At 49.0% G+C, this 24,635-nt stretch overlaps 9 protein-coding genes across 9 annotated transcripts; 4 read left to right on the forward strand and 5 right to left on the reverse strand.

Moving 5' to 3' along the window:
• Window positions 1-1,042: 1,042 nt before the first annotated feature.
• On the reverse strand, window positions 1,043-3,898 carry ONS95_003268 (uncharacterized protein; the record flags this gene model as incomplete). Its single annotated transcript, XM_058496569.1, has 7 exons — window positions 1,043-1,498; window positions 1,610-1,768; window positions 1,817-1,987; window positions 2,034-2,753; window positions 2,801-3,116; window positions 3,164-3,770; window positions 3,826-3,898. 7 exons carry the CDS (start codon window positions 3,896-3,898, stop codon window positions 1,043-1,045), a joined length of 2,502 nt encoding a protein of 833 aa, XP_058353821.1.
• Window positions 3,899-6,283: 2,385 nt separating this feature from the next.
• Window positions 6,284-7,481, forward strand: ONS95_003269 (uncharacterized protein; the record flags this gene model as incomplete). Its single annotated transcript, XM_058496570.1, has 3 exons — window positions 6,284-6,339; window positions 6,393-6,538; window positions 6,643-7,481. 3 exons carry the CDS (start codon window positions 6,284-6,286, stop codon window positions 7,479-7,481), a joined length of 1,041 nt encoding a protein of 346 aa, XP_058353822.1.
• Window positions 7,482-7,842: 361 nt separating this feature from the next.
• ONS95_003270 (uncharacterized protein) lies at window positions 7,843-8,404 on the reverse strand (the record flags this gene model as incomplete). The annotated part of the gene is made up of 2 exons (XM_058496571.1): window positions 7,843-7,969; window positions 8,022-8,404. 2 exons carry the CDS (start codon window positions 8,402-8,404, stop codon window positions 7,843-7,845), a joined length of 510 nt encoding a protein of 169 aa, XP_058353823.1.
• Window positions 8,405-8,809: 405 nt separating this feature from the next.
• Window positions 8,810-10,125, reverse strand: ONS95_003271 (uncharacterized protein; the record flags this gene model as incomplete). The annotated part of the gene is made up of 2 exons (XM_058496572.1): window positions 8,810-9,455; window positions 9,525-10,125. The coding sequence occupies 2 exons, from the start codon at window positions 10,123-10,125 to the stop codon at window positions 9,076-9,078; spliced, it is 981 nt and encodes a 326-aa protein (XP_058353824.1). The 3' UTR covers window positions 8,810-9,075.
• A 722-nt stretch (window positions 10,126-10,847) lies between these two features.
• ONS95_003272 (uncharacterized protein) lies at window positions 10,848-12,914 on the forward strand (the record flags this gene model as incomplete). Its single annotated transcript, XM_058496573.1, has 7 exons — window positions 10,848-10,908; window positions 10,972-11,176; window positions 11,274-11,981; window positions 12,036-12,302; window positions 12,356-12,488; window positions 12,543-12,672; window positions 12,724-12,914. 7 exons carry the CDS (start codon window positions 10,848-10,850, stop codon window positions 12,912-12,914), a joined length of 1,695 nt encoding a protein of 564 aa, XP_058353825.1.
• A 422-nt stretch (window positions 12,915-13,336) lies between these two features.
• On the reverse strand, window positions 13,337-17,184 carry ONS95_003273 (uncharacterized protein; the record flags this gene model as incomplete). Its single annotated transcript, XM_058496574.1, has 2 exons — window positions 13,337-17,059; window positions 17,125-17,184. The coding sequence occupies 2 exons, from the start codon at window positions 17,182-17,184 to the stop codon at window positions 13,337-13,339; spliced, it is 3,783 nt and encodes a 1,260-aa protein (XP_058353826.1).
• Window positions 17,185-17,639: 455 nt separating this feature from the next.
• On the forward strand, window positions 17,640-19,203 carry ONS95_003274 (uncharacterized protein). The gene has a single exon (XM_058496575.1). The coding sequence runs from the start codon at window positions 18,155-18,157 to the stop codon at window positions 18,890-18,892; it is 738 nt and encodes a 245-aa protein (XP_058353827.1). The 5' UTR covers window positions 17,640-18,154; the 3' UTR covers window positions 18,893-19,203.
• Window positions 19,204-20,081, reverse strand: ONS95_003275 (uncharacterized protein). Its single transcript, XM_058496576.1, has 2 exons — window positions 19,534-20,081; window positions 19,204-19,470 (listed from the first exon to the last, which is right to left on the reverse strand). Exons 1-2 carry the CDS (start codon window positions 19,828-19,830, stop codon window positions 19,210-19,212), a joined length of 558 nt encoding a protein of 185 aa, XP_058353828.1. The 5' UTR covers window positions 19,831-20,081; the 3' UTR covers window positions 19,204-19,209.
• Window positions 20,082-20,628: 547 nt separating this feature from the next.
• EAF3 (Esa1p-associated factor) lies at window positions 20,629-24,517 on the forward strand (the record flags this gene model as incomplete). Its single annotated transcript, XM_058496577.1, has 4 exons — window positions 20,629-20,946; window positions 23,855-24,126; window positions 24,178-24,293; window positions 24,345-24,517. 4 exons carry the CDS (start codon window positions 20,629-20,631, stop codon window positions 24,515-24,517), a joined length of 879 nt encoding a protein of 292 aa, XP_058353829.1.
• Window positions 24,518-24,635: the final 118 nt, after the last annotated feature.

The following is a 24,635-nucleotide window of genomic DNA, read 5'->3' on the forward strand; positions in this document are numbered from 1 at the left end:
GCAGAGCAGGTGGTCTTTAATGGAGTTGACGTGCGCTCCCTTGTTCCTAGCTTCTCCCGACTTCTATGGCAGAGAGAGGTCCCAGAACTAGATATCGTAAAATCGCTACACGCTTACCAGAAGGTAGAATGTGGCAAACAAAATCGAAGCTATCGCGGCTGGCAACGGCCCTTCAGTCATAGATGTCTGGCTGTTTGAGCCAGGACGCCAATGAAGTAATGAAACAGTGAGAGAAATAGACGAAGAGAGATATCGTGAAAGATAAGTAAACACAAGAAGATTTCCTTCTTCCTACTCTTCTCATCAAAGCTTAGTGGGACGGCCGGCTGCGTTTGTCTTATCTAGGCCAATGTCATGGAGAGCTTGAATGGAGCTCTCCGATGGTCTTGCTCTCCCTGTCGGCAAGATGCCAGAGATGACGCTAATAGCGGGGTACTTATTTATCCTAGCAGATATAAGGGAGCAAAGAGGAAGGTACAGTACCCGAAAAGTAGGAATGTGTTCTCCATATACAATACTATTATAAGAATAGAATAGCCGATTAAATACCAGAGAACTGTCCACCCTTGTAATTCTGCTGTATTTTGTGTACGGTAATGGTGGATTTCTTCGCGGTTGAGCGCGAAAGAGCTTCGACGTGCACACGATCGATCAAACTCGTCCGACGCGCTTCGGTGAGCTCCGACGGGTCACATGATATTAGATGGGCGAATCAAAGACCTGAAATTGGTAATTTACGTTACTTCATCTCCAGCAATAGATGGTCTCGAAATTGAATTTATGTAGTAGAGCTTTTTGATGCTAAGCCCAACCCACCTTGGCAAAGATACATGTTGGCAGCCACAAAGATTTTTCACAGTCCATGATATCTCTCCTTGTGTGATGTTAAGCCTCCAGTAGTTCTATGGCCATATTTCGAGTCTATAGGCCCATTTCGAATAGAGAAGGTCATACTTGTAAGAACATAGTAGTAAAGGCGCTCCATAATGATGCTCTATCAAACTTTCCAGACCCAAGACGACCTGATTCATTTCACCTTTCCTCACAATCCACTCCACCAGCTCGTCTTCTCGACACTGAAGCCCGACTTCAGGGCTTCATTATCCTGACTGCTCTTGCCCACAATAACCTCATAATCATCCTTCTCCACGATCCACTTCGCTCTAATCTCATCCCAGAAACTTGCTGCATACTTGATTGCAATTGGAATCTCAACAACCTTGCTCTCTCCCTTACCCAATGCAACTTTGGCAAATCCTTTCAGCTCTTTAAGTGGTCGGCGGATGCTGGGGTTCTTCTGGGATACATAGACCTGTACGATCTCAGAGCCGGCGAGGGCACCTGTGTTGGTGACCTTGACACTGATCTTGAGGTCTGTGTCGGTCTTGGAGACGCTGAGGTCGGAGTACGAAAACGTCGTGTACGACAGACCATGACCAAATGGGAAGAGCACTGGTACTTCAAGTTGTTCGTACCATCTGTAACCGACGTAGACATCCTAAGGATTTGTTAGTATTTTCCATGAATACTGACAAGAAGGAAGATTCAGGATCTTGTGGAAAATTTGTGGTGCATGAAAGTCACAACTGGCTCTGGGGCATATGCTTACCTCTCCATACAGAGTACGTCCCCGCTCCGTTCGGTAGTTCAGATATGCTGGATTATCTTGAAGTCTGATTGGGAAGCTGAGCGGAAGCTTGGCACTTGGGTTGACGTTTCCGAACAGGACATCTGCTATGGCATTACCAGTCTCATTGCCGCCATACCACTATAGAAACGTCAGATTTGTATTGTGGTCCAGGACAGTGAAACTTACAGCGTGAACAAGTGCTTTGATAGACGAAATCCAAGGCATCGCTACTGGCGTGCCGCTTTGCATAACTACGACTGTTGATGGGTTTGCAACGGCGACAGCCGAAATCAGAGCATCCATGTGTCCCGGAAGAGACATAGTTTCCCTGTCGGAGCCCTCCGTCTCCCAATCGGCCTGGTCGTATTAGCAAGTTGAACTTGTACTGGGAAAGGTCTCTTACGTTCAGTCCAGCGACAATGATAACTTGATCGGCATCCTTTGCTAGTGCAGCAGCATGCTTGACCTCTTCATCGGCTTCAATGACCTTCGCTCCACCAATTCTCAAAGCACCCCCTCCAAATAGCACGTTGCTTCCTTGGTCCAGCTTAGAAGCTGGAGCACTTGCGAACTCAACCTTGACCTCGTACTTTTCGCCCTTTTTTACAGGAAGAATGCCTTTCTCCTCGACAGTCCCGCAGTTGAAGAACAAAGTTCCTTTGGTCTGCTTGGTCTCATTGTCAATTAATAGCTTGCCATTTATGTATAGCTTAGCGGCACCGTAAACACCAAGTCCGATCTCGAAGTCTCCGTCCTCCTGGGCGATAAAAGTACCTTCAACATCTGCAAACCAGAGAGCCTGCTTGATCGCTGGTGGATTGTAATCCATCAGTAGAAATTCGGTCTTCGTGAGTGTGAGCTCATCGACATTTTGTCTATCCTTGACTGAAGGTGGATCATTGTAAGCACGGAATCGTACTCCTGGTTCGCCTTTGTCGGTTTTGAGAAGGTTGCCTAGGAGTGGAAGCTCCTTATGCGCATAACATCCTGCAGTGTACTCGGGTGGGGAGGTAAGTTGGGCACTAATACCATCAAACGGAGTAACAGCATAATAAGCTGCAAGAGATGCAGAACCGCCACCGTGATAGTATGCAATTTTTGCGTTCGGTCCGAGAATGAGAGTCTAGTTTGTTAAGCACATTTACTTTAATGGAACGGAACATGATTTACCTTCTTGTCTTTCTTCAGTGGAAGTACACCGCCCTCATTCTTCATCAGAACAATCGACTCTCCGCCGATCTTTCTGAGGAAGGCTGCAGTTTCTGGTGTGTCCCTCGTCTTCTCCTCGGCATTTGCTGGAATCTTCGCGGCTGCACATTTGTTGACGAGATTCAAAACGTTCCGAACTCTCTCATCTAGGACGTATTCGGCAACTTTATTGACACCGACAGCCTGGACTAGCATCTCTCCACGCCATTTCGTAGCGCCTGGCATCTCTAGATCAAGACCAGCATTGATTGCTTCGGATGTGGAATAGGTTCCCCACCTATGAGTTTCAGTTGATTCCTCACATAAGAGAAGAATTGCACTCACCAATCACTCATAACACAGCCATCCCATCCCCATTCCCCTCTCAACATACCAGCCAAAATCTTGGGATTCTCGCTAACATGAACACCATTGACCTTATTGTACGCGGTCATGAAGCATCCAGGGTTTGACTCCTTGACCACCAATTGGAAAGCTAACGAATAAATCTCCCTTAAAGCTCTTTCTGTAATGATGGCATTCGTTCCATTACGTTCGTGCTCCTGATCATTGCACACAAAATGCTTGATCGTCGCTACAACGCCAGTATCCTGGATACCATTCACTAAAGCTGCTGCTCCTAGTCCAGCTAGAACAGGATCTTCGCTCAAACTCTCAAATCCTCTGCCACCCAGAGGTGATCGTTGGATGTTGATAGTGGGTCCCAGGATCACGTGGGCGCCTTTGGCTTTGCTCTCCTCTCCCATAAGCACACCGGCTTCCCGGAGTATGTTGATATCCCAAGTAGCCCCCAGAGCAGTTCCGCAGGGGAAACATGCTGCTTTGACACCATTGAAAAACCGCGTTCCACGAACACCATTTGGTCCGTCAGAGACTCGGATCGCTGGGACCCCATGCTGAGGAACAGCGACCGTATGCCACCAATCAGCACCTAATCGACTGTCAGCAATGAAGAAGGAACGGCAAACAGAACACCGGCATCAGACCTGCTAGTAAAGAAACCTTCTCAACTATGTTGAGCTTGGCCAGGACTTCCTCGACGTCAAAAGTAGCTGTCATATTGTGAGGTATTATTCGCGAGCTTCGCTTAAAGGACTGGTCGGTATAAAGGGGGATGTAGAGCAAAGAAAGAGAACGTCAACGGAGGAAGACAGTATATAAATAGAAGAAGAAGTGGCAGGCACGAGGGAAGCTTCGTCCGCTGCTCCCCTCATCCCACGGTCACGGTCCCACCTTGACATCCTCAAAGCAAGCACAGCGTCGGGTGTTAGCCACTGGAAGCCTCAATTGGCCGAATATTCTCCAGCAACGCCAAAAGACCACTCGGAGAGCCATCGATCTGTTCCGCTCCGTTCCCGAGGTCAAGATCGTGCAAAACACAGAAAACTGGTCCTAGTGATGGACATTGCCTGGCTAAAACCATAGCATACAAGAGGTCATTGGTGCGACTGAGCGGTGGAAAGTTTAGCGTCATGGTTTATCCGAGCTTCACCCGAAGCTTTGTAGACGGAATGTCTCCCGTTTTGCCGATGCGGGGAGGAAACAATGGAACTTACTCTAACAACGAGTAACCTAACATCCCGATCCCATCTCAACGCCATGAGCGAGAGATTAAGCGCAGAGGAGAATGGGTAACTTAGCGGACATTCACTCCCGGGGTTCTTCCGTGGAAGTCATATTCGCGGAGTATCGCCCTGAGGATGATTACATTCCCCAGACCGACATGTCAAGTTAGCTGGAGCAGCAAACTCAGTGTGACTAACAACGAGGTGTGCTTGACACCAGGTAGTTGGAAAGTGGGATGTCCACTTCGCCCCGGTCCGTTAAGGCTTATGTGGTCGAAGACACTCTGTGTCTAGACTTGGATGTGTTGTATCGCTGTGGACGAAGTATAATTCGAGCCCTGAGACTCTTGAGTTCTACCAGCAGAGCCGAGTTTGCTGCGTCATATTTCAAGTACATCCGCTGAGCCGCCAACACGTTCCATATTCGGTTTCTTTTTCCGGTCTCAGAATGCCCGATCCATCAGATGATTATTCGAGTTATGATAGCAGAGGATTCCTGATAACACTGTCTATTAAACGTAACCGCATAAAGTTTTCCATCCTAGCCCATCATCTATTCAAGGAGCTTGCTGGTGTACATGGCTCGGAGGACTCGATTATCAGTTCTCAGAGTCATGACATTCAATCTCGCAAATCCAGAGGTCTAGCAGAATTTCATGTTGCCAAGACCACGAGTTATTCCGATACTTTTGGTCTCCCATGGACATCAGCTTTTCAATACGAAATATGGCGTAGAAGGAGGCAGCAGGTCGCCAGGGAACCTTCGGGTACCATGCATGGCATAACAACGGAGTAGACAACAACTGATTCTGTTTTAAGCGCCGAAGCTGTCTCATCTGCCTCTCCAGCAAACCATCGTCAATCTGTGTAAGTCACAAAGTCGAACAATAACTTTTCAGTGACATCGCTCCAGCTCAGCCATCTCAGATACTATCACAGCTTGTTTCAGTAGACGCAGCAGTCACTAAGACCTGCTAGATCACCTCAGGCCCACATAACGATCTGACCTTCTCTTTGGAGACGACCGCGCTCCTGCCCTTACGCAGACTCAATTCCCACCAGTGATAACCTTCTTCGACTCGTGCAACGGTGCTTGCACGTGTCACCACTCCATCCGCGACAAGAGTAGCACTTCCAGGTACAAATAGCACTTTTAGCGAACAGCATTTCTTGTCAATTAACAACAATAGTTGGAACATATCCGATTGATGTGATCGGATGGTGCCCCATGCAGACGACTGATTGTTGACCACTCTGAGCATGCAGGTTAAAACAGCATTTGCCCTGTCTGTTCGAATCCTGTCCCAATATTCAGCTTTTCCCTCGGTGGGCGAACCGAGAAGGAGCCAGATCAAGTTTCAAATTCTCTCAAGCTGAACATCTGGACTGGTCTACACAGGTCTTCTTCATGAGCGTAAAGTACTGCTTGGCAAATTCCAGTGGATTACCTAGGTACTGCGAACCCCAAACTATGCGCGAGCAGATACTCAACAGCAAGCTGTTGGACCCTTATTTTCATGTCAACAAATGTGGATATGGGGATGCTGATAAGCGAGAAACCGATGACGACAGTCGATTTGAAGAACTCACCAATCATCAAATGCGGCTATCAAATGGAAGATGCGAAACCAAAGAAAATGAAGATACGTATCCAGTACCTCCTCGGGACAATCTTAGCCAATAAAATCTGCGAGGGCATCTACCTGTCTCCAGAAAATATCAAGCTCGTCATCAGGTGCTAGGTATGACCTGAGGATGTGGCTGTTTCTACTGATAAATAAGCTTCTCATAAAATCTTTCATGTGCTGCATTCAAATCAAAGTATATCTTTTCACTCCAATTCAGTGAAACAAAGAAGAACCCAAGGGATTGTCTCAAGATGGCCGCTATTATCAACACGGTCAAGAACACCATCGCGGAGAATTTTGGTGGAAGGTAACGTGCTGCAGTATGTCTCCAAATTTTCTAGTGTATAGACAGATATATAGCCATTCTCTTGCTTCAAAAGCAAATCAATTCTCTTTAGCTGCCGTCCCGGACCAGAGTCACAAAGTTGCGGTTATCACTGGGGGTTCGAGGGGAATTGGGTACGCGTGTGCACATACGCTTTTGGAGAAGAACATCGAGAAACTATGTAAGCCATAGATCTTTGCGTGGTGTATCTCATCAGAGAATTAGCAGTCGTTGGCAGTCATTGGTTATTTTGAAGCCAAATGAATCTGACACGACACTCTACAGTCATCATAGGTAGTACGAAGGAAAGTCTCGATGGTGCTTCATCAGACATATCTTCCACCCTAGGGTCTTCCTACACCTCCAAAGTCAAATTCCTTCAGGCCGACATGGGCGACTGGAAATCAATTCCTGGCATCGCAAAGCAAATCACCGACTCCACCGACCGCCTCGACATCCTGATCAACTGTGCCGCTCGCGGTATCATGACTTACCAACTAACTCCTTACGGTGTTGACAGACACATGGCTGTCAATCATATGGGTCATGTTATTCTTACTTCGCATCTCCTCCCATTGATCAAGTCTACCGCAAAGAAGAGTCCCGAGGACAAAGTTCGTTTGGTCATGTTCGGCTCTAATGCACACCAAGGCACACCTAGCGACTGTAAATTCGCCAGCCTCGACGAACTGAACCAAGATCTCGGGCCCAATGGACAATACGGCCGCTCGAAACTAGCACAGATGCTATACGCTAAAAACCTCAACAAGCACCTGAAAGAGAAGTATCCAAACATCATTGCAAACAGCATACATCCTGGTTTCGTGGATACGAAAATGAGCACCGAGGAGATCCATGAGCCCTATCCAGTCGCCGGATATGCGATGAGCGTGGGAATGAAGCCGTTCAAGAAGAGTCAGTGGGAAGGGGCTGTCAGTGCTATGTTCTGTGCGACGGCAAGTGAGGAGGGTGGACTGTATGTCTGTCCGCCTGCTGTTGTGGAGGAGGGCAGTAAGCTGTATCAGGATGAGGATGTGGAGGAAAATTTGATGAAATTAACACTGGATGTCGTTAGAGAGAAGATGGATCCTTCGAAGGAAGGGTGCCCAATGCAGTTGTACTAGGTGGCCAAGGATCGAGACATGAAGAAGATTCATCTCCTCACGGTTGTGGTAGAACCTGCACGAATCTGCTCGAAAAGACCTTGTGCGCGTTGGCAATATCTACTCAGTATTCCATTCCAGTAACAATTTCCGTGCAAGTACATTCTCTTCTTCTTGAAACGCAAAAATATGTGAAACTCCATCCATGTATCCATCTAGCCATGTGTCCATTCGTCCATTCGTCCATCCGATCCTAACTTCCAACCCTTCATCAGATATGCATGCTGTTAAACTAGAAGAACCGTTAGCCTCGTTTTCCTCGATAGTTTGGCCATCTTCGAGCAGGAGCTGCTCACCAAGTGTATCTGCTGACGAGCTTGGACTACTTGTCGGAAGCAGTCTCTGGAGCAGTCATCTTTGTGAAGGCGTATTGCTCGATGTTCTGCACCGGCCTCTGACCCTGTGCGATAGAGAATGATATTTCTCTACTGGGAGCATTGGCCCTGAGTCTGTTCTGTGGTCAGCGGATATGGTGTAGCACAGCTCATGATGGTGTCTTACTGCTCGATGAGCTGCTCAAGGAGCTCCGTATGACGGATCAACTTTTCCATGTGTGATTCTAAGTCTCCTTTCTGAAACAGAACAAACTTCAATGAAGCAGTAACAGAAAAAGAGCTCTTCTTGGTGTTGAAATAGCTTCGGAGTATCGCTGTGATAGCGTGAAGTTGCTCGATGCAAATCTTCTGACTGGAGATCATATCATCCATCTGTTTGGCGTTGAGATACCGAATCTTCCGTAGGTCACTTGAGCCATCAAGAATACCACGGAACTGGTGAGCAGTGTCTTTGATGTCTGCAACGAGATCTGGCGCATCCTGTACATCCTGGATGAGGACAACGAGTGTCTTCACGGCCTCGATTCCTACTCCGATCGCACTCTCCATTGGAGCAGTGTAGGAATGAAATTTGTGCGGAAGTGTTGTAAAAGGAGTGATTACAGGTCGATGGTGATAACGGAACACGTTGTTGCTGAAATATAATATTCAAGTGATGATGGAAGCTGTTTAAGTATCCACTCTCAGTGTTACAGCTGTGGACAAGGCAGACTCGGATATTCTGTCAGACAAAGCCATGTCTGTGAACATATTTCAGGTTGATCACACAAGCATGTTGAAGTCTTAGAATCGGTTTCAAGAACTGATGTTTAGGCCGGTCGAGAAGCCGCCACGGCGAGACCCAAAAGGGGCGCGGTGTTGGAACAAGAGACAGCAAGTCACATACCCGAGACACTACTCATGCGGCGTGTAGTTTGGTTACGAACCGGCATAATCAGCGTCAGTGGGTATAATGTGGAATACCAATGAGATTGTATTTGGTGTGTAGCTATAGTGTGCAGTATGATGAATAGATAATTCCGATACAGCGTGGTAGCAAACTTGACCGAAGTCAGTTGTGAGAAGTGAAAGATTCAACATATCCCGAAAACCCATCATCAAGACACAACTTTCGAAAAAAAAGTCAGAGGCCACTCCTCCCACTCCCCCCAAATCAAAGCTACGCTGGCAAGTGTGTGTTACCCGATACAACAGCCCTCACATTTATCAGTACCTCGATCTCAAACACTTCGCACCACAGGAGCCACTCGAGCCTTGATCAGATCTTCGGTTCTGTCCAGCCGACCAGCCACATAGACCGAAGCCGAAAGTCCTGGGTGGATCATGATGTTATGTACGTCTCGCTCTCCCCAGTTGTATTGGAACTCGTAATTTGGGCACCCAATCACTTTCATCCCGTGATCAGCTGCTGCGTAAATCGCCTTTCGGAGGTCAGTGTGACGATCGGCCTTTACTTCCCGGGTATCATCGCCCTTAAGATATGGCTTGAAGACTGATTCGAGATATAGGACGTATCCTTTTACAACATCCTCTGAGGAGACTTTTCCTTCGCCGTGATAAGCACCGAATTGATGGGCATGGATTGAAACTGCAGGGGAGACTAGAAAAGTCTTGAATCAGTCTTGAGTTGGAATAACCACCCACAGTGTCATAGAAGATGGAAACTTACGGTGAACTCCACGAATGGCTTCGCGTAATCGACGGAGACCACACAAGTCCACATACCAAAGTGGAAGAAGGCTTGAAGGAGGTGAGCCATCGAGAGAAACGGCATTCAAAAGTACCGACATGAAAATATAGTGTGCGACTTTTGATCGAGTGGTCTCATTCTGAAGGAGCGAGTAGATTTCCTCGGGAGTGCATTTGCGTTGGTTCGGGAAAGGCCTGGTATCTCTGCCGTCAGAGAAAAAGTCATCATCTGTCCCTTCCTTGAAGAGGGTGCCCTCTATCCTAGACGGAGAGTCGTCTCCTGGTACGATGGACTCGTCATTGTCAAGGATCCACTTCAAGATGAAATTGAGCACGGCTGTATTTGTTCCAGCGAACGAGTATTTCACAGAATCTGCATCCCATCCTTTGGGAGGTCCGTTTCTGGGAACGAGTGCTGGTGTGCCTGGAATTCTTGGCTGAAGTACGGCAGCATCTTCATGGGCTGTCAAGCGTTGCTTGCGCCGGTGACGGACAATTAAGAGGCGAGAAGATAAGATGATGAAAATACATAGAAGAGTAGAAAGCACCGTGACGACGGCAATAAAGGTCGGCATGTCCATCTCGGACGATTTGTGGGCAATTTCCAGTCTGCGGTTGTGAAGATTCAGGAGAAGATGAGAGCCGATGATGAAGAGTCAAAATCCCAATAGTAGCGAAGATTTTCGTTGCCCAGGAGCGAGAAGGGGAAAATGGGATCTCTTTGTTCACCTACCTTGGAGCTGCATTCCCGAATATGCAAGCAGCCGTTGTTTCGAAACCGGAACCGGGTCCTGGGAACGCCTCCTCAGTCTATCTCAGATGACCCGAGATGTCTTCAGCAAATAAAAATATCGAAAAGCCTCTTCGGACAACTCCGGCATTGATGTGACTCATTCGTCTCTGAAGTCAGATATGTTTTCCCGTGGAGGCGGTGGTGGACCTGTTATAGCTGATAAAAGTAGTCCGTGATGCAAAGGCGTCGCATCTCTGAGATGTCTGCTTTGTTAGATGGATATTCGGGTAACACAGACACCAGAGACTGGCGCTGGGCTGGAATTGAAGTCTCGTATTTCCAAGGATAGGTAGTGAGCTGCGGTTTCATGGAGACTGAGGCTGATCAATTGTGCCAGTGCACTGAGAAACCTGAACATCTCAGACTCGTTTGGAGACTCAGACCGCCTTGTCCTTCAGTCATGGTGGCAATACCCAGGAGACTGATATAGTGACGCGAAGAACTTGCCGCACTTTCCAAAAAAGAAAACCAAGAACTTTCATCTGTACCACGATTCAGCAAACTGCGACAATGGGCAGCACTCTCCCATTCCAGACTATGATTTGTGTGGACTTTGGTATGACAGGCTCGGGCATGTATCTCCTCATCACAAACAAAATGAAACTCGCCAGAAGAGCATACTAACATTGCATAGCGATTGCATGGCGAACGAGTCTCCGGTCGAGCTGGACCTCTATCGGAAAAATCCCCACAGCTTTGGCATATGATCCATTGGACAATAGAGGAACTCCCATCGCGTGGGGTCGAGGATGCGCAGACATGCGTGCAGACGAGGTCAAGCAGTGCTTCAAAGCATTCATGGGAAGTCCAGCCACCGTCTATGTCGCGAAAAATAAGCTGTAAGCCGAATTTCCACCTCTCCATGTTCTGTTTGTAACGGATGGTCCAATCGAAAGGAAGACGTTCCTTTGCTGACGACAGTATTCAATTGTATAGGTGGACCCCAGAATCTCCGGCTGAAGTGCATCGCTGGATCGAAGACTACCTTCATGATTTTTGTCGCCATGCTGCGGACACCATCAACACCGAGTTGGGTCGGGGCTGGCGATCGGGAGATGTGATATGGATTTTCAGCGTGCCCGGTAGATGGCTCGAGTACCCCGTTGTTGCCGACTTCAAGCGGCTTGCAGAGGAAGCCCTGAGGTCTTGCGACATCAGCAGCAATCCTCGCGTGGAAGTTTTGGCTACCGAAGCAGAGGCATCAGCGCAGAGCATCCTGAGCCAAGGCCAACTTGGTGCTGATAATTGCAACGAGAGATACGCTGTGGGTAACGTTGTCATATCGTGCGATATTGGCGGAGCAACCACTGATGTGGCAATCTCCGAAATTGTTGGCCCGGGAAAGCTGGCATCTCAGAGTCTGCTCAAATTGGAGCCGAGGGGCGTCGTGGCTTTCGAGCAGAGTTTCTGGGAGCATACTGAACGGATTCTCCGCAGTGCAGGAGTTCAGGAGCCCAGTAGGTGGGCATTGGAGATGACGAAAAGTGCCGGTCTCGCACGAGCCAGAAATCAATTCTCGAAGTCGTATGGGAATGTTGCCATTCGACTTCCAGAAGGATGCGTCGTTGAGGACGGGCAGCCTTCTTCTCAACCAGGACCAAGCAGGGATACCACAATACAGGATGGTAACCTTTGCATCCCAAGGTAAAGTACTTTCCATCACTCATTGTTACCCAAGTTGACATGCGACCATCGCAGTGTTGTTTTTGAAGGGTTCTTTACCGAATTTGTCGGAGAAATCGAAGAAGCCATTGATGAGGCCATCAATGTACTGAGATGTAGGTTCAGGAACAGCCCTGTAAGCAATCCGAGTCTCAAGCTGTTGGTACTATTTTCTGATGAGGAGAAGGCTGTCATAGGCCTTTGTGGTGGCGGATCCCTGATGCTCTACCTCCAGGCCAGATTGAAGGCCAGATATGAGCCTTCTGTGCCGGTCGCATGCCCTGATCACGCTGTGCTTTTGCCGTAAGTTCTTATGTTCCAATGATCACAATTCAACGAGTAATCCAAGAATATAGAGATTTGGCGACCAGCAGTGGCTTGGGTCTTGTGTACGACCACAGGGAATTGTCCAAATTCGGATCCGGTGCAGTCTTCGGCGTCGAGACGAGTAAAGGCACAGTGGAATGGATCACTGGCCAGGAGATCCCAGTAAGTCTACAGAATTACGTCAGAGTCTGTTCAAGACCGATACTGATTGGGTAGATGCTGAATTCGGGCTTCCAAAGGAACTCCTGGGTTTTCACCTTCACAGGCAAGTCTCGTGACAAGACTGTGAGGCACAGATTTATCACCGTGCCTGCAGCATCACAAGCTCCTCAGACTTTCAAAGAAGGTGAAGCCCAAATTTCCATCGAAAAAGAGTTTGCCAAGCTGACTTGAACAGCACAGCAAAGATTGCACTCTAAAGGTTGGGAGGTTGAGGTGGACTTGTACCGTGATGACCGCTTCGTTACGATACCTAAGAAGTATACTATTGCGTGCACTATCAGTCAGCCGGACGAGATTGTATTTGAAGCCCGACTGAAATCTGAAGGACAGCCGCTGTCCTGTCGCAGTAAGAGAACTGAGGAGTAGACAGACAAGCAACGACTCGTTGGCCGGTAGGAAAAGGAGGTATCGCATAAATTTGTATGATCATGGAAATCAATTGTGGTGTTGAAAACGTATTGTGTGCTTCCATCGTTGCCAGCGCAGATTTCTGATAAGAGATGGTTGAGAAGAACAGAGTTCGTGAGTACTGCAATGACCAGCCTGAAAAGAATGGCCGTGACGATCGGGGCAGGACATGTGAACACGCCAGCGTTGAACAGGAAGAATGCTTGACAACATAGGACTTGGCAAAGACTTGATGACAGCAATGATTCGAGGACAGATTAGACTTTCGCGAGGCTGGAAGAAGATCAAACGCTTTGAGGAATTCCGTATGCGAAATGAAACAGCTCCCATGGTGCACATAGATAAAACATGTTTATTGCCTCGCACGACGTCGACGTCTTCTACCTGCGACCGCCACGTCCTCGTGGGGACTTCATGACTCTGCCACCACTGCCTCTGTGACCACCTCCACTCCCACTTCGCTTATCCTCCCCCAAGCCTCTCCTCCCACTCGCAATTCCTCCACGGCCGCCTCTACCTCTATCTCCTACTCGGCCTCTGTAGCCGCCCCTTACTCTACCACGGAATGCATCCTTCGAAGAGCCACCGATCTGTTTCTTTACAGCCTTGATATCATCGTCATCCACATCCATCTCGTCATCGTCGTCTTGGTCCTTCTTATTAGAGAACTTTAGCCTGCCACCTCTACCCCTCTGCACAGCATCTCGCCCCTTGAGCGCCTTCACATACGCACCCACACCGCCCTCATCCTCATCCGCATGTCCACCAGGGTTATCAAGAATCATCACGTCGTCGTCATCGTCGCTATCACCACCAAGCAGCAGCTTGCCATCCAGATCCATCTTGGCTTTCGTCCTGACCACTGTTCTTTGCTTGAGTGGTTTAGTTGACGAGATGTTCGCCAGAGCTTTCCTGTCAAGGAGATCAAGTGGCTCTTCTTCATCCTCAACGATGTATGTCTTGCCGGATTTCTTGGCCGTCTTCTTGCTCTTGCCGAGGACTTCATTGTCCGAGACGTCGGAGCCATCTGATTCCTCGTCACTACCGTGTAGAGCCTCATCGTATTCACTCTCAAAGCGGCCCTTCCTCTTGCCAGATTCCTCGTCGCTATCTTCAGCGCCTGCTGCCTTGGCAGCTTCCTTTTGGCGCTTATTGCGTTCCTTGGTCTTGCGGATGTTGGAGATGAGTTTGCGGTCTTCTTCGGGGCAGTGCTTGTTTACTATGTCGACACCGAAACGACGAATCATGCGCTCGAGGATGTGCTTGACCTTTGCTTTGAAATGTGCTTTGTGCTCGTGGCTCCAGACCATAAGATTTGGGATCAAGGTTGGGAGACGTGCGAGCACCATCTCGGTGGGCAGACTAATGATGCAAACTTTCACGAAACCGAGGACGCTGCGCACAATTTCGCGGTTGTTGGACGTAAGAAAGAGATCCATGGTCTCGACGAGCCCAGCAATCGTCTCCGGAAGTAGAGCTCCGCGGAAGTGATAGAGGATACGAGTAAGTGCTGTAATACACGCAGAGTTCATATGTGGCGTGCTTCCCCCTAGACCCGCTCCAACCATAGTGAAATATTCTTCGAGAGTGGCTGGAACGGGCGGTGTGTCGTCCGGCATATGTGCTACTTTACCGTTCTGAATCATAGAACCGGGCGCAGCGGCGATCTTCTCACCCATCAGGACGAGAAGGTCGAAAGCTGCTGTTCGAGCTTTCTCATTGACTTCTTTACAGGAGATGACGACTTCTGCAAGGATGCCTGGGATGAAGTGGAGGGAGTCATTGGGGAGGAACGGAATGAGTGTAGAGATTGCTGTAAGTCTGTCTCTTTTCGCTGGGGCAGAAACTTTTTCGGCACTGTTGACGAGGAGCTGTTGTAGCTCTGTAGTCCGTTCTCGGAGGGCTTGTTGGCCAATCGGAGATTCTGCAAGTCGAGGAATGAGTTTGTATGCCTTTTTCTGCAGTTGGGGATCATCGTCCTTAAGGATAATGATTGAGGCGATATTGAACAACGTAGTGAAGCTCTCTCTTGGTAGATATATCGAGATGGTGATGACCAGATCCATAAGGGTATGACTGGTAGGTGGCATCTTATTGGCGGCATTCTGCTGCTTTTGCTTTTGCTTCTCAGCCTGCGTCTGGGCTCCTATCTCTGAAAGAGATGATTCGAGCAATTGAGTAACAGAATCGAAGGTCTTCATAAGCTCAGCAGAAGGAACGATACTCAAGTATGAGTTGATACATCTCAAGATATAACCTCGGTGGTGCGGTAATGTCTTGCTGTAAACATTGAACAGTACCGACAGCATGTTGCTTGCAAATGTTGATAAATGATCAAGGTTCTTCTGGGCAATGACCTTCGAGACCCTGCTTTGTAAAACAAGATCATCCTCCGATTCGATAGCAACAACAGCTCGGTTCGAATCGACTAGATTTTGGAGTCCTTTACAGATATCAGTCCGCAGATCAGCTTGTTGGTATAATAAGTTGGCTAGCAACTCTGCAAAAGATTGGTCAAAAGAGTCTGTAAGATCAAGCGGCAAATCACAGTAACCTGGGAAAATGGCCCATGTCTGTTGGACGACCGTCTCGAACAGCTTAACCTCCATTGTTTTCTCAGCCTCACCATGAGCCAGAACTTTGGCAAACATGATTTCACTAAGCGGGACGAACTCGGTCCTGAAGTGGCGCAAGCTGGTGTTGCTGACATAGTCTCGTAGAACCGGCAGCATCCAAGCCCTTCCAGGTTGCCCGGCTTTTGGCTTAGCAAGGTTCAGAGGTAGAATTCGAAGGACGCTATCTGGTCCCATTGCGCGAATCGCCTTTCCGATAATCTCATTGGCTTCCTTCTTGCCAGTGAATGACTCGTTCCCACGTAGTTCACCAATGGTTTTGACAACGTCTATCAAAATTGGATCAGCTCTCCAGCGGAGGCCATCAAACATGGCGCCCATAACATTGAAAGTCTCCATCCACGCAGCTTGGTATTTGACGCTCAGTAGCTCCATAGCTGCTTTTGCAAGCTTTTCCAAGATCTTCTCGTCAAAGATAGAGGGCTCCAGAAGGACAGAATCTGGTACGCAGTTCGCCATGAATGAAACCAAGCACTCAGAGGCAGAAACTCTAATGTTGTGTGATGCAGACGCCAAGAATCCCGAAATCAGGTTAAAAAGCTCAGGGAGCTTCTGAAAGGTCTCCTCGGGCTCGATTTGTGCAGCGACATCGTATCCTCTTGAGAGTACCGCAATCCAGGGTGGTAAGAGTTGGGAATCGTTCTGCGAAGGCCGAAGCTCCGAAATGACTTCCAAAAGTCGAGGAAGTTTTGAAGACGAGACCTGATCGGCCATCCCCTCGAAAATGATCTCGAAAACCTCGAAGGCGGCCATTGTCAGGTATTCGTTGGTCGATTTCGAAATATTCAACAAAACTTCACAAAGAGCTTCGATTTTCTTGCTCGGCCAGCCGCCAGATGCAGATGCCACGGTTTTCACCAATTGCAACGAGTGTATTAAAGCGGGCTCGTGTTCCGTCGTTTCGCTCTTCTTCTGCTTCTTCGCTTGGATCGACCGAGCAGCAAGCTCACTCAAACTTTTCAGTGCCGTCTCTGCACACATATCTGCCGCAGGGTGGTCGAGAGACACGCTTGGAGGGGGACTCTTGAGAACTTTTGTGATCGCATCTTGTGCCCTCTTTCTGATTTTCGGCCTGTGGTCCACCGCCAAATTCAAAAGTCCAGCAACCGCCCGACGAGGCCCAATTTGTGTTTGTCCCAGCTCCCATGCTGCCGAATCTTGTGCTATCAGCAGCGACTCGAGACATCCTATCGATGGTCGGAGAAGTGGTGCATCCGCCTCCGGGAGTGTCAATGCCGGGGCAAGACTTGTTAGAATTTGCGAGAACTTCGACTGAAGCAGCGGCTGAGGGGCATATGGAGTAACAACATCGAGCAGATAGACAACAGACGTTGCCAGTTCTTTATTTACACCAGAACTAGGGGTGGCTCTCCCGAGTAACGCCAGAAGTCCTGCGAAGTATCCAGTCGGGGTGGGCTCGGTCTTCTGATCTCGAAGAATGTCTTCCAGTGAAGACAGGACAATTTGTGTCTGGAGATTTCAGCAAGTGGTTGGGCTCGGGCTCTTTGCAGAGGCCAGGACCGGATTAATCGTACCTGTTGTTGATTTTGAAGCTTCGGCGAACGTATCTTGTCGAGCTTCTCTTCGAGAGACATCGTGAAGACGTGTAGGGCTCTTTGCGCCGTGGTGAGCGGGATGTGAAATTCAGAGCACCAGAAGTTCTCACGATGGAAAAAAAATGTTATCTTATCGGTCTGTCGGTGTTTGCAAGCGAAGAAGTCCCGCCCGCCGCAGCTGACCAGTAGGAGTGGCCTCGGTGGCCAGTAGTGGTCCAGTGGAGGAGCCAGGCAGCCCGGGCAGGGTCCACAGATAAGGTGGGGAAGATGAGCTTCCATTGACTGCAGGTGCAGGTGCAGGTGCCCAGTTTGCCCTACCTAGGTAGCTTGACGAATGGGTCTCGACTGGTCGGCTACTGCCATTTCGGACTGGAGGACTGGAGGACTGAAAGACTGGCTGTACGGTGCGATTCTGGAACATCCGGCTTCCGGTATCAAATATACGCGTGACAGCGCTGCCGCTTCTTTCAGGTTCACAGCACTCACGGGTACGGGTCTGGCCTAGGTAAATTACCTACCTACTACCTACCTAGACTGCTCTACTCTGCTCTGCTCTGCCCGGCTCGGCTCTGCTGCTGGACCAACAGGAATGCCCACCAGTGCCCAGGCTAAGGTAGTCATCATCCCATCCCCAGGTGGGCAAGGTAATTTGTATTCTACACTACTGGTATTGTTATTTGGGGACCCTGCTTCTTCTAGCTTCCATTGTTGTGCTTCTTCCTCACCTCACTCTCTGCTTCTCACTTCACTTATCCTTATCCTTATCCTCCCTCATATCTGGCTTCATCTTTCTTTACAATTTGCAAATATTACTTTGTTGTAATCTTTGCCCTCTGAGTCTCTCCTTGACATTTGTCTCCCGCCCGCGTCAGAGCTCTTTAGCCTTATCGCCCCATTGCATCATCCCATCCCAAGGCAAGGCGCATTACAGTACATTGCTGCAGCCTTCTCCTCCGACTTCGATCCCTCCTCATCAATCAACCTCTCAACCTCACTAGAAACAACAGTCATGCGTTTCTCAACCCTCTCCCTCCTCGCTCTGCCAGTATTGGCTGCTGCGCAAGAGTCCCCTCTCGAGCAAGCAAAGGCTCAAGCCCAGTTCTATTTCGACAAGATCGCATCTTACATTCCAAACCCTAACAAGGCGCACACTCCTGAGGCTGCCGCTGCTAAGGCTGGAGGTAGGACATTGAACATCTTGACCCTCGGCGACTGGGAGAAGACCATCCGCTCAAGTGTCAAGCCGGCAGCCACTACCCCAGAGGAGTGGTGGGTTCTCGTTACTGGAGGAAACACCACTTGCTTTGGCCAGTGTGCTAAAATGGAGAAAGCATTCAATGAGACTGCTCTCTTGTGGACCGCCAACCCAGCTGCTCCTCACTTGGCCTACTTGAACTGCGACAACCAGCCAGTTCTCTGCAACTCGTGGAGCGCCGGACCTCCAGCACTTTGGATCTTGGATGTTCTCCCCAAGCCAGCTCCTGTCACTATCCGAACCCGGAGACTGAATACTACCACCACCGAGGTCAAGACCTTCACAGATCTCCTCTCCAGCCAATCTTACAAGGAGTTGGAGGTCTACGAGGGTGTCTTCCACCCATTCGACGGCTTCTTCGCTAAGAACCACCTCGCCGTTCCTCTTGGATACTTCTTCTGGGTCTTCGCTGTCATCCCCTCATGGTTGTTCATGATCGGTATTTCCTTTGCGAGCAGAACCATCATGTTAGTAGTCAGCTATGAGAAATGAAGACTGTATACTGACTACATTTACAGGAGCAACAGAGCAGCCGCACCCCAAGGTCGCAGACCAGCCGCCCCAGCTACTGCAGCTCGTGTAAGTAATTCCATGCAAGGAAAACATCCGCTTCTAGCTAACTAGAGACTAGTAAAACTTCGTTGACGAGGAAGGGATACATCTCCCAAAAGGAAACTGGTTAGGTTGGATACGGAACTCTGCTTCATCTTGTCATGTCGGGAGACGATTATATAGTGATCATAATTTCCATTGGGTATCAAAAACTCCTGTAATGCTGTAGAAATCAAAACATTGAACAAAATCATCCATCATCTCTTATCGCATGAACTTTCCAGTCTCTCCAACCCCCCAATGACTTGCTCACGAAGCTGGCCATTGGCCAGTCGACCATATCGTAAATCGCTCAAGCTACCAACATTGCTCTGCATCTCTGCCAACAGCGCCTCAGCTTCCTCATCCAACCTCCGTATCTCGTCTTCTACCTCTTCAACAGCGCTCTCCAACTCCGGTAATATCGAGCTCAATGTATGCGGTTTTGATACTGGCAGGTTCGACGTAGGACCAAACAGCTGGATGATAAATTAGTACGGTAAATATGAATCTGCGGGACTGAGACGGATTATGGAACCTACAGCCCTCTCCACATCGACCTCATCATCCTGCTGCTCCCTCTCAGCCTCTTTCCGAGCTCTGGCTACCTCTCTGCGCTGCGCCTTGCCCCGCTTGACTTCTGCTGCAATATTCCGGCTCACGGCGTCAGTCAGTCGGGCTCGTTGATGCTGTAGGTCTCTGTAGAGGGCTTTGATTTGCGGAGAAGATTGCTGAGATCGTGGGAAGAGTTCGGTGAATGCTTTGAGGGTTATGATTGTTGGTAGAGGAGCGGGGGATAGTAGGAAGGTTGAGAGGATTGTTTCTTCTGTTGGCGCCATGGTGTTTGGCTGTGGAGGAGTGAAGTTGACAGTGTAGTGTGATCGATTGTATATAATCTAGGCAATGAAGAAGGGTAGCTAGATTGCCTTCGACTTCGTGGTACCTTCTGTTGTAAATAAAATGACGAGGCTTTGTTGTCGCAAGGCTGAACAAGGGAGTGGGACGCGTTGAGGGTTGGCTTTGACGCGCTTCTCGGCTGGCAGCAAACAGAACCTTGCAGTCTCGAGCGAATCGACCTTACTCAGGCATATATTCTTTCACCATCACTTACACATCCCTTGAACATCACAATCGCCACAGCCAGGAGACCGATCAACTTTAGATCTCACTTTCAAGCTCTTTGGTATCTGTTCTTTGGGGTTTTGGATACGACATGGCTCCATCAAAAGCTGCTGCAGCGAGCTCCCCCTATGCGAAGGATGAGCGGGTCCTTTGTTTTCACCATGAGATGCTCTATGAGGCCAAGATCCTGGACGTGAGAAAGACGGATGACAACGATACTCATTCGTGGCAGTACAAGATTCATTATAAGGGCTGGAAGAATACGGTGAGTGTATTTGACATGCTGTGACGGATGAGATTCGTGTGCTAACTGCTGGCAGTGAGTGCATTTCTGGAAGGTTCAACTCGTTGGGATCTTTGGCTGCTCTTCCCTTCCCAAGTGGGAAAGAACGCAGCAGTCAACTCTTCCCTGCGAAACTGCATCCTCCATTTTCCTTTCGTCACTTCTGCTCCCTCCTGTCTAGAAGCAATCCCCAACCCTCAATCCCGCAACATTTATCCCCTTTCTTCAAGTCATGTGGTTTCCCCCTCTATTTCGATACTCCAAAAACGTTCCTGACAACGTGCAAAATCACAGCTGGGACGACTGGGTGCCACAAGACCGCGTCCGCAAGTTCACAGAAGAGAACAAAGAACTTGCCGCCCAACTTCACAATCAAATGAAGGCGCTTCAGACCAGAGGAGGACCGAAGTCCACGACAAAGGGCAGAGGCGGCCGTGCCAACGGCTCGGACTTCAGCTCGGCTCGTGGCAGTGAGGAGCGTTATGCTTCGGCTGCTGCTCAGAGCGGACGTGGTGGTGCTCGGAGACATAGAGATTATGATCTTGAACCTGTGAGTCTATCCATTTCTTTTGTTTAGTTTGGCTTCATGGGTCTTGTCTCGCTGGGGACGAGCTTCCGATTGTCTCGTAAGGACGGGATCTTACCTGCTGGCTGTTATCGTTCTGGAAATGCCTGGATTGGACCGACTTAGTCTCTCGCAAATGCTTTGAAGTTGATTTCCTGGATCTCCGCTGCTCGACTAGCGCAACAACAGCCATTTTGGAAGGCTGTCAAAGCGAAAGGAAATGACCATTTCTTTCCACAACATTCTGCCTCAATAGCAGTGGGAGGAACCCTTTGACGACTGCAACATGTCGCATAAATCTTTTGTCATGTATGCATGCCTGGAAAAATATGAAATATGGAACAACTTCCTCCAGACAGACAAGTCTTCCACCTGCCTTCAGATTTTCATCGACTACCTTCCTCTCCTACACACTACTTCGTCGAGGAAACCTGGGATATACAACACTCGATTACGGATTTGTGACCGTCCTTTGCGCGGCCCTTGACGATGCTTGTTCTTCACTCAGATGACCTTGATTTGGGATCTGATGAGACGGTCTCCGAAGACTGGAGCTCAATGTACAACCCAAGTGTAAGTAACTTTATAACCTCTACCACGCAAGACTAACTTGCGATTCAAGTGCTGTGGATGTCGGAATCATGTCCGACCAAGAGGTCGATACGGGTCAAGTGCTGATCCGATGCCGCAACGTTCAGACGCAAGTCTCCATCGCCTACCAGGACCCGCAGCCATGGATTCTGAGGCCGTCACTTTACAGAACGAGGGTATCTCGAGAATACTGCAATGGCGCAACCGAGTGGAAGACTATCATTTAACAAGTCCGTTGGGGGAAGCTCCTTGGATCAATCGTTAGGAGCCCACGTCGGGAGCCATATTGCAAGTCACACGTTGAGTAAAGTTTTTGCAACACTACAATGCTTACAAGTGCCCTCTTACTTACGAAGGGGCGCTAAAGAACCCACCTCCTCAATTATCCATGTAGGCGCGGACGTGTTGTTTCGCTTGTCGAAGGTGAAGTCAGGAGAAGGCGAAAATCGGCAGAATCCCAGCCGAAGGCCTTCTTCCTCCGCCGCCGCTCCCAAATCAAGCTCCCAATCTGCGCACAGTGTACCTGGTTACGGCTCCATTGGAAACGCCCAAATTGCTTTGCACCATCTTGTACCATCAGTTGATGAAAGAGTTGTAAGTAAAATTCCAATTATTCGCTGAATCCTGCTGACACTCAAGTTTGTAGGATGTCGATGCAATGTCTCCCATCAGCTGGAAGGTCACCCCCAAGGGCTCGAAGGAAAACTCCAGATCGATTTACCAAGGATGCGCAACTACCGAAGAAGTTCCTCCTTGTCCATCAATCAAAGGCACTGTGCCTTTCCCTGTCACCGATGATATTGTGAGTGCTCTGTGTTCTGCTAGCATCTTGTCGCGCCTCTACTGATCCATCTCCCAGGCTCAATATCCCGTTTCCCGTGTGACTGATACCTGCTACCAGTCGCATGACAGCATGAGTAAAGCGAACAACAGTTCATTGAAGTCAAAGTCCCCAGGCAAAGACCCTGTCAATACCATCATGTCTCCCTCGCCTCAGCGCGTCAAACTGGTCTTCAAGTCCTGGGTATCCAAAACATCTTCAACCACCACAGGCGCAACAATCATATCCATTGCCAAATCTGATGTCTCCAACGATCTGCCCATAACCTCTGCCAGTAGGAGAAGATCGACGCGCGCGATCAAGCCATCACCCAAGGCAATCAGCTCGGGCTTGACTATCGTACCAGCCCCAGCGCGTACCTTGAAGCGCAAGGCAGCTTCAGAAGACTTCACAACCGAAGATAAGCATTTCACAAAGACAGCACTCACACATACTCCTAAGAAGAGGAAGGCCATTTCAGCAGCTGTCTCGGTCGTTGAAAAGCCTCTCTGCAAGGCTACTGACAAGGCTGGGAACAAGGCTGAGCACAAACAGAAATCCGCTAGCAAGAAGCGAAAGGCGTCTGATTGCGATATCAACAACGAAACACACAAGACCGTAGATAAACTTGCTACCGCAGTTGCTCCTCATCCAAAGCGTGTCCGCAAATCGCGAAACAAGACCATGGACCTGTCGGAGGACATCACAGATAACTCAAATGAGCCCATTGCTACCAGTGCTGTCGTTCCTGGCAGTCGCGCAATACGTGCTGTCCGTCGAAATGGAGAAGAAGGAGATGCTGAAGCCGTCGCTCTTGACACTGAGAAATCTAGATCGAAGCGCAAATACCAATCTTGGGCTGACCCTAAGAGCTCCGAATGGGACGTTCTCCGTTTCCTTCATGACAATGACATGCTCGCCCAAGATAATCTCTTGCAGCTTCCTCCCAAGAATTTTGAATACGTCGATGAAGTTGCCGGCAAGCTCAGAAATCCAAACAAGTACGCGTACTCTCACTCGAAGCCAGCTAAGGCAGCGGCCCCACACCCTAAGGTCCTTGAGCACATCAGAAATGGAACAGATACCGAGATAATTAGGCTGTACTACGAGGACATGCCTCGCCATAGGGTCGTACCATTTGCAGGGAGGATCGAAATCCCGGAGACTGGTAGTGGATGGAAGCCGGGTCCTCCAAGAAGAGGCCGTCGTGCTCGCTTGGCTAAGCCTGGGTCTTTGCCTGCTGCTGGCGCTCCAACCTCTGATGGCTCACCTGCTTCCACGGTTGAGAATGTTGATGAAAGTTCATCTTTATCCTCAGCGCCGTTGACGTCGAACTCTGTGCCAGCTTTGACCCCCTTTTCGTCTTCTACTCCTGCATCGACTCCGACCAAGAAGACACCTAGCGACCCAGCAGACAAGATCTTCAAATTATGGCCAAGACTTGCTGCCAAATATGATGTACTAACAAATTGTGACATACAGGAGGAGACTTTCCACACTAGGCCATCAATCCACCTTCCAGTACCAGACCATATCAAGGCAATTCTCGTCGATGATTGGGAGAATGTCACCAAGAACCAACAACTTGTTCCCCTTCCAGCTGCTCAGCCTGTCAACAAGATCTTGGATGACTACCTCGATTACGAGCAACCAAGACGCCAAGCCGGAACTGCTCAATATGATATTCTCCTAGAGGTCATTGCTGGTCTGAAGGAATACTTCGAAAAGACCCTTGGTCGCATTCTCTTGTACCGGTAAGGCTTCTAACTTCATGCACCTGCACATCTTCTGATAGAATTCTGCAGCTTCGAGCGCAGTCAATACATCGAAGTTCGTGAAGGTTTCAACAAGGATACTGGTGACTTTGCCGGCAAGACTGTTGGTGATACTTATGGTGCAGAGCACTTGTGCCGCCTCATTGGTTGGTAGCCCCTATCTGCCACTTACATATACAGAACTGACAAGTCCAAAGTTACCCTTCCAGAGCTCATTGCTCAGACCAATATGGACGCTCAGTCTTCGAATCGCCTTCGTGAAGAGCTTACCAAATTAACCATCTGGATCGGACGCAATGTCACCAAGTACTTTGTCAGCGAATACGAGACTCCCAGCCCAGAATATGTTGAGAAGGCCCGCAGCGGATAGGTATTCATAGGAATGGCATGGGAATGGAGAATGGCGTCAATTGTGATTGGAATCGCGGCACTCCGTGTTTAATGCACCTGTATACTACTGGCTTCCTTGTGCTGCTTTTGTTTTGCAA

The sequence above is a fragment of the Cadophora gregata genome, assembly GCF_030347475.1.
Source record: "Cadophora gregata isolate MNR1 chromosome Unknown scaffold_12, whole genome shotgun sequence".
In the NCBI taxonomy this organism is placed as follows: domain Eukaryota; kingdom Fungi; phylum Ascomycota; class Leotiomycetes; order Helotiales; family Ploettnerulaceae; genus Cadophora; species Cadophora gregata.